General features: G+C 38.9%; 1 protein-coding gene across 1 annotated transcript; it reads right to left on the bottom strand.

Annotated features, from left to right (window-relative positions):
- Positions 1-10,831: 10,831 nt before the first annotated feature.
- LOC145095528 (uncharacterized) lies at positions 10,832-11,395 on the bottom strand. Its single transcript, XM_079033386.1, has one exon. The coding sequence runs from the start codon at positions 11,393-11,395 to the stop codon at positions 10,832-10,834; it is 564 nt and encodes a 187-aa protein (XP_078889512.1).
- Between the last annotated feature and the right edge of the window lie 336 nt (positions 11,396-11,731).

Raw genomic sequence — 11,731 nt, 5'->3', positions numbered from 1 at the left:
TTGAGCTTGCATAAGATTAAATCTATAAATCGTCTGATACAACTCAATGGACCGAAAACCACAGTGAACAACTACTGACAAATGACAACCTGGCAACCTATTTATACCAATATACATTGACCGAAAACAGGATTTCGGTCACATCCTGACTGAAAACCTTCCTAGACCGAAAACACCAAACATACCAAAAGACTCCAAATAACAATCTCAAATGCCCTAACTCATCTATACATGTATTGCCTAGCACAAACCATATACTTTGACCTTTCAACCTCGCCCTTGGTTTGCGGCTAGCAACATTTAGTCTTTATCAACCAGCATCACATCGGTCCCCTGTATCGATCCACTCCACATCCCCTTTTGGATAATTTCTGCCACCATTGAAGTGTACTCCATTGCAGCATGCTCGAATAATTCCTCAGCGACTTTAATTTGATGCAGAGACAAGTGATGGATATCCCACTTTCCAAATTGAAACAGGTCTTTTTTGTCATAGAGACGGAAACTGCGATTTGGAAGTTTGATGATAGCGGTAGCTGTTGTTTCATCACAAATCCAGTAGAGCATGTTTTCAAGTGACTTGTCTCTAAAGTTTTGTAACACAGGAACTTGCCTCACTTGGTTAGTGGGAGGCCACATCACTGTTCTGAAAGGTCTATCTGTCTTTGGATCGATAACATCTGGGTATAGCTTGATCATAGACCGGACAGTCTTCATGACTGGAAATCCCTTCTTTGTCTGATCTTCCAGAAATAACCTGAAGTGAGTTGCTTGAGGATTGCCTGACGGATTTGCAAACGAAGTGTTAACAAGTTCAGTGAGATCAACTCTTGTCCAAGATTCAAAATCATGAACATTCTTGTAGTATTCAACATTATTTCTCTTCCGTCTCACGACCCACATGTTTAAATGGTCGTGGAAGCCCCATGATCTGATTCCAGATCGGTCACCATAAGAATAAACAAATCTCTTCTTTTCAAGATCAGTATGAGTGATTTTTGGTTGATCTGGAGGCGCGTTGTCATCTGAACTTCGCTTGAACATGATTTGCTTTTTCTTGGAGGATTCTTTCAGCTTTGCTTTCTTGATGGAAATTATATGTGGAGCTTGGATAGGTTATGTGGGAAATTTCATATAAACCTTAGTTTTCATAGATGTGGAGGAGTCACCAGGATGGGTTCCAGATGGTGGGTCAACTCGAAGGATTTCCACTGAGGACTTGAATTTGTCACCAAGTTCCTCTGTCAGCTATTGTTTCATGTCAAAGTAGCATGCTGACAGAGATCCAAGGTAAGTCTCAAGAGCTGAAAGTTTCTCAGTCTTCAGTGACTTATCTGCCTCAAGATCATTGATACGAACAATGAGATGCACATTGGTGGCCTCAAGATCAGCAATTCGGGACGAATGTTGATTGATCACAAGGTCTTTCTCGATAAGCTTATAGTTTAACACACCAATCTCTTTTCTGAGCCCAGGCACCAAGGAATCACCATCTCCAGACAAAAATTCCTCAAAAGATATTCCTTTTCCGCGAGAGGAATGAGTTGGACTTAATTGATGGGCCATATGCGTAGCTAGCCTCTCAAAGGCAGCATCATGATCTGGCCTTGGAGGGGATGATCCCTGGCCAACAGACGAACCGCCAGCTTCATGGATTGAGCTGGGACCTTCTTGAGTGGGTACAAATGAGGAATGGGAAAATGTTGTAGATGGAGGAGTCATGGTAGTTTGAGTCAGGCCGGGAAAAAGTACTCCCAGGCTAGGATCATTTCTACATCTCTTCAAAGGAGGTTGGGAGGTCAGATTTGTTTGGGGATCACTTACAATGGGCTCGGATGTCGGAACAACATTGTCAAGGGGAGGAATCCCTAGTGATGTGTCTATAGGAATTGATGAATCAGCCATCTGAACGGTAGTTGCAGGCACAGTCTCTTGAACATCAGCTTTCTCCCTTATCTTCGGTGTTGGATGAGCACCATCATGGATACAGTTGAAGAAGTCATCAAGGTCTTCATTTGACAAAAGGTTATCATTAACACTACAGTTCACTTCTACATCATCTCTGTCGTAACCGGATAGGTCAAGATCCTCGTAATCATCATCTTCTCCTCCTTCACTGAAATCACTTTGAACTGCCACATTCATAAGATCATGCTCTTCAACAACAATGGTAGACGGAACAACATCTTCATTCTCATGGTCTGAAATGGTGATGACATCATCATTTACATTTGCATGATCTAACGATGCTTGATCTGTAGACACTTGTTCCGGGGACCCATGAGATTCTGATGAGTCGTCCAGTTCGACAAACTTTCCAAATTTCACGAGTGGATACTTTCCCTGAAACATGATTTTCCCTTTTCGAGTTTGCTTCATGAGGCTTATACTGTTAGGACCAAATGCTTTCATATCTAGTATCTCTCATTTCTTGACCATCTCAGGATATTGCATGTTGATAAAGACTTGAATGAATCTTGGGTACAGCAGGCATCTCCTCCAAAATGAACTTTGAAAAATTGAAGTCAATCCCCGCAACTAGTGCACCAATTGCCTGAGTATTCCTTGAAGAGATCTCATCTGATTCACCCTCTTCCAGAAACACAGTTAACGAACAAGTGAGCTAGAAACCTCCAGTAAGGAGGTAACAACTTTTTCAAAGTGGGCGGGAAGTCTGCTTCATATCCCATCTTCTCGAGATACTTCTCAACTAGATCCAGATTTATATTAGTCGAGTAAGTTGCCTTATCATCAATCTTTAAAACATCCCTGATAAATTGCTCAGTGATAACAACTTTACATCCTTTGACAGAAGCTTCAATGATCACTGAGCCGTCTTCTCCTTTCTTGACATTAGCATACTTCCAGAACTCATTGATTAGGCTTAGATAGATGATTGGGTTCCAGTTCACTGTAGTGGAGATATGGCATTCCCTTAATCCATACATCATTGACTTGAATTCATTGTGTGCCACTGGAGGATCATCTAGGAGAATTGACACGTTATGACTTTCAGCAACCTTAAGGCTTGCCATTTTTACCTACACAAACCTAGACAAGTGAGAAAAACTTTTGATTATAACAATTTAAAAATTATTTTCTCAATTAAATCAATTTAACTGGACATTTGAATTAAAATTTATTAGTAAAAAATGAGTTCTTGGTCAAAACAGTTTAGACCGAAAACTCAATAACCGAACACTATTGGACCGAAAGCTTCGTAGAATCGAAAAGGGCTTAAACATGAGCCGCTAAAGCTATGAGCTGGTGGACCGAAAACGGCTTGACCGAAAGCCGGTTAGCCGATGAACCAAAAGTCGGTTTTCAGCCGAAAGCTCCTGACAGAAAACAAGTCAACCGAAAGCTCACCGATAATTCATTTTTTGACGATTAAGCCTCGATTTTGTGGTCGATTCACTGCAATAAATGCTTTTCCATAGTCGAAATATGCATACCTTTAAGATTAATGAGTCGATTTAAGCCGATTTCACGAAAAAAATTTCGAGAGTAGAGATAAAATAGAGGGGTTTTCATTGAACACGAGGAAATGAAGGGGAGGACTGATTTCGGTGAACCCTTTCCCTTATAAACCTGATCCATACCCAGATCCATTACCCATGGGCTGCATCCCCTTTTAAAAATTATGAGGCCCAATACCCAAAACAATTTAAAAAATGAAACTCTTTGAGGATTAATTACAAATAAAAATAGTAAAAATAAAATAAAATAAAAATGAAATATTTTCTAAAATTTAGCAATCCTAAAATGAAAATAAAATTAAAATTAAAATTAAAATTAAAAATAAAATAAAATAAAATTAAAATTAAAAATAAAACTAAAATTTAAATTTTAACCTAAATTTCACTTCAATCTGAAATTAATAACCTTTTGAGATATGGGATCAAAGTTGTTGGACAATCATTTTCCATTTGTCAGTACCTCTCATTTCATGAATAGATCTGGTCGATCGCCGATATTATTGTCCATTTAAACACGAAAAATTGTGACAAATTTTAGATATGCTATCAGTGACTGGACAGATTAATCCTAAGTTACTAGATAAAATTCCTAAGGACCATTTATTTGAAGACGACCAAGGATATTGTTATCCACCTAAATTGAGCAGCGAGATCTACAAACAATTTATAATTGTTCAACTTTATTTGTACCAGAACATGTTTCCCACTTCCTGATATACCCCAATAATCAAGGACTTCCGAGATACTCCTTACTTTAGGTGAGCAGATAATTATTAGGAGAGAGGATAGATTTAGAATGCATATGTTGTACACCCAGGTCGGATCTCTTCCAATCACATTGAGGGTGAAACGTATGACTAACTAGAGTTTTAGTGTGATTGAGAAGTAGAAGGTTGCATATGCTTTGTACCAAGTTGGATTATTAATCACGCAAAGGAAACAACATATGGCTAACAGGAAGAAAAAATAACATAGATAGAAGATGCAGAGAGACAGATTTGCATATGCTGCAGTCCAGGTCGGATCATTCGATCATACTGACGAAGCAACATGTGACTAACACTAAGAAAGAGAGAAAATAACATTCTACATACCTAATTTTTCGGAATTCCCCAGTCGCCCCGTCAATACCTGAATTAAGGACAAAATCTGTACATTAAGGAAAAGTTAAACCATAGTTTTAGATACGGATTCTCTTAATGTGACCGGTAGATTCTCATGTATATCTCCCTACTCAACCTACCCAACCGTCATATTGTCAGGCTAAACGGAACTATCTAGGTCAAGATTTATCAAGTCTCTAGATTCCTTAAGTTCATCTGCACCTAGTTAAGTCCATTAAACTGTTCGTGCCTACCAGCCCCTCGAACACAGAGCCTAGACAATTCAACTTTGGTACCTTACATAGATTCAGATTGCCTGTTATCACAATTTTTATATCACTTCCCATAATACCTAGACAATTTTCTAATGTTTTTGGATTTTCTGATTTTCTAATTTTTGTTTGGTTTCTCCCCCTAAATTTGTGCATGGGTGAGAATGAAATATAAATGCGCAAATTTAAACTAACCTAAGCAAAAATTAATCCTCAAAACGAATCATTTTCAAAAAGTTCACCAGCACATCGAATTGAGCTTTGTTAAACAACTTTGTGAACAAATCCGCCACATTATTAGTAGTGGGAACCTGTTCTAGCCGAATGAGCGAGCACTCATAACAATCTCTGATGAACTGAACTTTGATGTCGATGTGCTTGGTTTTTGAGTGTTGGACCGGATTTTTAGCAATTTGGATCGCAGCCTCATTATCACAGAAGATAGGGGTTTCTTGAAAATTCAAACAGTAATCCAACAACTGATGTTGGATCCATATGACTTGAGAGCAACAAGCATACGCAATCACGTATTCCGCTTCTGCTATTAAGGTTGAGATAGTGTTTTGTTTCTTGCACTGCCAGGACACCAGCCGATCACCTAGAAATTGACATGCACCTGAAGTCGATTTCCTGTCAAGCTCGCAGCCTCCATTATTGCTGTCAGCAAAAGCATACATATCAAATTCATAATTTTTCAGATCCCAAGGACTCAATTTTGGGCTGCCTTTGAGGTACCGAAAAATTATTTTGACAGCAATACGATGAGAAAGCTTAGGATTAACCTGATAATGTGCGCATTGACAAACCGCAAAACATAATGTCAAAGCAACTTGCAGTTAGATACATTAGCGAACCGATCATGGATCTGTAGTATGTTTGATCTACGGATTCGCCTTCAATATCAGGAGTCAGCTGGGGTCTCTCCACTACGGGTGTCAAGGCAGGTTTGGCATCTCTGAACCCGAACCTCTCAAGCATATCCTCCATATATTTGGCTTGATGGAGTAGAATTCCGGCTGAACGTTGTTGGAACTGATGCCCCAAAAACATGGTCATTTCGCCCAACGAGCTCATATCGAACCTATTTTCCATAACGTCCTCGAACGCCTTGCATAGCTGTGGAATCGTTGCCCGAAAATGATGTCGTCTACATAGATTTGTACAAGACTCTGATCTTCACCGACATGCTTTATGAATAGGTTCTAATCGATAGTGTCGCATAAGTAGCCATGATCGAGCAAGTGTTGTGTGAGAGTAGCATACCAGGCTCTAGGAGCTTGATGCAGCCCATATAGAGCCTTGTCTAACTTGTAGACATGGTTGGGAAATTTCGATTTGACAAACCCAGGAGGTTGATCAACATAGATGTCTTCCTTCACCTTGTCGTACAAGAAACTTGTCTTGACGTCCATTTGATAGACAGTCAAGTTCATGTAGGAGGCATAAGCAAAGAAGATATGAATAGCCTCCAAGCGTTACACCGGAGCATATACTTTTGTATAATCAAGACCCTCTATCTGTCTGAACCCACAGACAACTAATCTCGCCTTATTTCGGACAATTGCACCCGAATCGTCCTGCTTATTCTGAAATAACCATCTTGTGTCGAGAGACTTCTTGCTTTTAGGCAATTCCACCGACGTCCAAACCCCAAGCTTTACGAACTGATTCATCTCGTCATGCATTGCATCCACCCAGCTGGGCTCATTCAAAGCCATTTCTACATTCATGGGATCTATTTAAAAGGTAAAACAAGAATAGAGACATGTGTTGACATCTTCACTCTGGCTTCTAGTTCTAAGACCGTCGCCCAACTGGCCAATGACATTCTCGATCAGATGATCGTGCTATATACGATAGGGTATTTCTTGACTGATGTCATTGAGTGAAACAGGAAGATTATGAATATTAATAGCCCCTTCGATTGCTGAAAAATCAACGGTAGATTTAACTGTTTCGTTTGTTGGATTTGCTACAAACTTATCAACGATTTTTTCTGGAAAGAGAAGTTCCATCAGATTTTGAGTGATAGCAGAAGTATCTTGGTTCATGAACTCTCTTTCAACTAGAGTTAGAGGAGTAGCATCAGCATATGGAGCTGATTGCTGTGTTAGGGACTCTGGAGAAGTGATTGGAACAGATGACTCCACCAGGGGAACAGTAGCAGAAGCCAATGGTGGTCTGTAAACAACCTCTTCATCATCGTCTTCAATAATATTTTTCGAGCCAGAGGTAGACCCAACTTGGTTATCAGACGACACACAAAAAGATTTAAATAGTGATGTGTAGTCAAACAGCCAATCAGGACCCACCCTAGCGTCTGTTTCATTCTCTTCCACCTGGCGTACATCAAAAGATTCCACGGTTTGCTTCGTCTTCTTATTGTATACCCTGTAAGCAATAGGAGCAATGTATCCGACAAAATAGCAGTCATTAGCTTTTGCATTGAACTTTGGGTTGGACTCCAAGTGAAGAAGGGTGCAAGGGAAACGAAATACTCTGAAATGGCTGAAAGATGGCTTGTGTCCATATATATTCTCATATGGAGATTTCACCTGGGCTTTGTTGATCAAGACATGATTTTGAACGTAGCAAACAGTGTTAATCGCCTCTGCCCAAAAGAAAACTAGAAGTTTAGAATCACATAGCATCGTCCTTGTTGCGTCTTGTAAGGCTCGATTCCTCCGCTCAGCAACACCACTTTGTCGTGGTCTCCGAACAAAACTAAACTGGTGCACAATACCCTTCTCGACGCAAAAATGATCAAGAACAACATTCTTGAATTCTGTTCCATTATCTGTGCGTAGCGCTTTCTCTCGGTGGTTGGTTTGGTTCTCGATCATTACAATGAACTTCTTGATAAGGTCAGCGATCCAAGCTTTGTTGGATAGAAAGAAGACCCACGTGAAGCGAGAGAAGTCATCTATCACAACAAGACAGTACGAATATCGATTGATGTTGAGAACGTTGACCGGACGAAAAAAGTCCATGTGCAAGAATTAGAGCACCTGACTGATGGAGTTGACCTGCTTTGGCAGATGTGGCTTTTGATGATGTTTTCCTTGAGCACATGATACATATTTCTCAAAAGTGTTGACGTCTCTAACAGGTAGACCATGGACCATTTTGTTTTTGGCAAGACGGTTCAGATTCGTTGCATTTGCATGGCCAAATCAACGATGGCACAACATAGCGTTTTGTTTTGAGAACTTTGAAAAAAGACAAGTGACTTCATCAGGTATGTTGTTGTTTCATGTCAATAATGTAGGCATTCCCATCCCTCTGGGATGACAATGCCAGGCTTTAAGATTAGACATTCCATATTAGTGAAGTGCATCGAATAACCCTTGTCGTAGATTTGAGAAACACTCAATAAACTGTGCTTCAACTCAGGAGCATAGTTGAAGTTCTCAAAACTAAGTATTACATTGGTTACCATTCCTTTTTGCGTGATTTTTCCGCCCTCTCCACCCGCGCAGGAGACATATCCCCCATTAAAGGTCTGAATATTGTGCAGTTGGGAAATATCTCTTGTCATGTGCCGGGAGGAGCCATTGTCGACATACTAGGGTCTGATGACAATCCTCTGCAACTGTCCCTGCACGATGAGCAGAATCATTTAGATTTGGGGACCCAGGTCATTATAGTCCTAAGTTGACCCTTAACGTTCATAGATTTATCTTTTGATTTTCCTGTATTTGAACTCTCATTTACAACAGATACAGAGGATGATGATGACGATTAAGACTTTAATTTTGGCACCCATTGATATTTAGGTTCCGAAACAATTTTCTCTTTATTTTTCTTTGAGCAGGTGGATTTTCTACTTGAAGAAGTTGAAGAACCAGACCTGCATTTTGACGAAATCGACTTTGGCTTAGCTTTGGTCGATTTTGGCAAACTGTTTGTGATTTTATTAAAAACCTGTTTGTTCATATGACAGACTGCCATTTTCTTGTTTTGATTTGCTTTCCAGTGATAATCTGGAGAGCGAGTTCTTGAGGACTTTCTAATTAAAGACTGTCCTCTAGACTCATTCTCTCTTCTTTGTGACAAGTAATGCACAAACATCCGATTGAGACAGTTTCGGGCAATATGACCAGCAGTACCAAAATTGAAACAAATTTGTTTATTATCATTGGACTTGGAACTGCTTTTGTCAGATTTCTGGCTTTTATTATCTTTTCTAGCATTTTCACATTTGCATGAACAAGTACTAGATTGTGTAACAAACGTCAAAAATGTAGAAGCAGTCAAATCAGATTTAGCAACTTTATTAGAAACAACATCATCATTTTCAAAATTATTAGTATGAAACAACACACCACCAGAAACAAATATATTAGTTTTTGAGTTTAACACAGAGTCATCACAAAATTCAACACCAAATTTAGACACAGAATTATTTGACCCAGACTTTTCAACTTCTTGCTTCCCCTAAGCTAATGACACATCTACACTTAAAGTATAAATGTTTGTATCCAAAATTTTATCATTAGACTGTGTTGCTTGTTTAGAGGTTGGTTTCCCATAAACCATGAAAGGTTCTCTGTCAATTTCTTCTTGAGATAAAGGAATAGCAGTGTAATTATGATTGAATGGAGGAGGGACACTCTCAAATCCTAATCCTACTTTTCTCTGGTTACCACAAGTAATGTCCTTCCACTGCATTTGTTCCTCGATCATTTTTGTAACAATTTCACTTGACCCATCGAATTTTTTAAAATTCAATTCAACATTTTCAAATTGGTTTTTCAATGCGTCAAGTTCAGCGGTTACAGCAACAAGTTTGCTTTTGAGATGCTCATAATTCTCACACTTGTTGTTGTAATCCTCTTGCAATTTCTTAAAATCTTTTGTTTTGTTCTCTAATTGAGTTTTCAAAGGCTTTTGATTTTTCCTAAGATTATAGCCTTCATACTTAAGGTCCTCATTCTCTCTCACTTAATTAATTCAATCTGGTCATGTAAGAATTTAACAGTTTTCATACAAGATTGATAGCAACTATTTTCACTGACCTCTGGTTTGGCAAGCTCTAGAGTGGTTTGCACCATGAATGCAAATTGAAGATTCATCATTTCCTCTTCAGGATCCTTCTCTGATTCTTCTTTCACACCATCCTTTATCTGGGCTAGATGAGCATTTTCAGGTCTTGAAATATTCAGAGCCTGAATCTGGTCTTCCCAATCAAAGGATTGAGCCACCATAGCCAAGTTCGCAGTCTGATTATTTGTAGAGGATACCCTATTGTTGTTCACCGGCACCATAGCTCGCTCAGAATTCTCTCTTCGGTCTGGTTTTGGACATTCTCGGGCAAAGTTCCCAGGTTCATAGAAATTATAACACCTCAACTTTCCTTTGTTGAACCCCACTTTCTTGTCAAAGTTCACACTCCAATCGTTCTTCCTAGTTTTCTTGGAAAATTGTTTTTCCCTAAAAACAGCCATATCCATTTGCCATGTGATGTCCACTTCCTCCACATCCTCTAGATGGATTTGATCTAGGTCAGCAAATAATAACTGTGGGGAAAGTTCTCAGGCCACAAAAGTGTTGTAACAGTTCACTAGACGAGTGGTGTGGGCCATATTTTCTTCTTTTTCTTTCAATGAGGAAGATTGAGGATTATTTCCATGAGCCTGAATGGGTGCGTTTGAGGATGAACCAACAACAGAACCAACTTGTTGAAGAGAAGATTGAGGTTGAGAAACTTGAATGTTTTGCATTGGTGGGAAGAAGTATGAAGTGGGCTGATGATTCAAATAGGGTTGAACTTGAGGAACATGAGATACTTGAGGAGTAGAGAAACTTGAGAAAGCAGTGTTGTTGGTGGTTTGGATTCCAAGATTTGCAGAGGAGTATGAATTAACATGATTAATCTCTCTTTGCTTATCATCGAGATCGCAAGCCTTAATGATCGCCATCGTTTCAGCCAAACTCAAACGGTTCACATCTTTGGTCTACATTATCACTGAGACATTCATATCCCAGATTTCGGTAGAGAATTTAGTAGCTTCTTGTTGATCTCAGATTTTGTAACCATAACACCAGCAGAGGTCATCTCGGTGGTAAGTGTGATAAACATTTGCAATTGATTCTCAAGAGATTCCCCCAACACATAGTTAAACACGTTGAACTTCTGTCGCAACATGTCTTGGCGACTTTGTTTCATGTCTTCATTACCTTCGTATACTTCGATCAATTCTTCCCATAATGCCTTTGTTGAAGTGTACTCATGGAAACCTTGATCAATTTCTGGGGATAATGCCATAGTGAGTGTGGCAAGAGCCTTTTCCTGTTTGTCGACTCTCTCGAAATCATCATCAGTGTAGTTCTCAACTTGCTTTTTAATTATAGTGCCATCTTCCAATGTTGTTGTGATACGTATTGGACCTCCCAGAATACTTCTCCAAATTTTAAAATCCTTCATCTTGATGTACTTTTCAATCCGATATTTCCATTCAGGAAATTCTTTTGCTGGTAACAATCGGGGAATTCGAGTAGTGGTACCCATGATAGCATCTATTTCAAGATGAGCAGACATGTTTTGAGATTCCATATATATATATATATATATATATATATATATATATATATATATATATAATTTTTAATTTTTTTTAAAATTTTTTAATAAAAATTAACTTGAAAAATAAACTAAATGATCAAAGACAAATGTGTTTTAGATGAAACAACCAAGTGATGTGGCCTCCCAATAACCAAGTGAGGCAAGTTCCTGTGCTACAAAACTTCAGAGACAGGTTAATTGAAAACATGCTCTACTTGATTTTTGATGAAACAATAGATACCGCTATCATCAAACTTCCAAATGGCAGTTTCTGTCTCTATGACAAAAATGACCTGCTTTAGTTTGGAAAAT

The sequence above is a fragment of the Lactuca serriola genome, chromosome 3 (assembly GCF_051521515.1).
Source record: "Lactuca serriola cultivar US96UC23 chromosome 3, Lser_US96UC23_V15, whole genome shotgun sequence".
Classification (NCBI taxonomy): Eukaryota; Viridiplantae; Streptophyta; class Magnoliopsida; order Asterales; family Asteraceae; genus Lactuca; species Lactuca serriola.
Note: the sequence above shows the minus strand (reverse complement) of the source record. Positions and strands in the feature narration are given on the sequence as shown.

Coding starts and splice junctions, on each gene's coding strand:
- LOC145095528 (XM_079033386.1), bottom strand. CDS start 11,395: ATGTCTGCTCATCTTGAAATAGATGCTATCATGGGTACCACTACTCGA.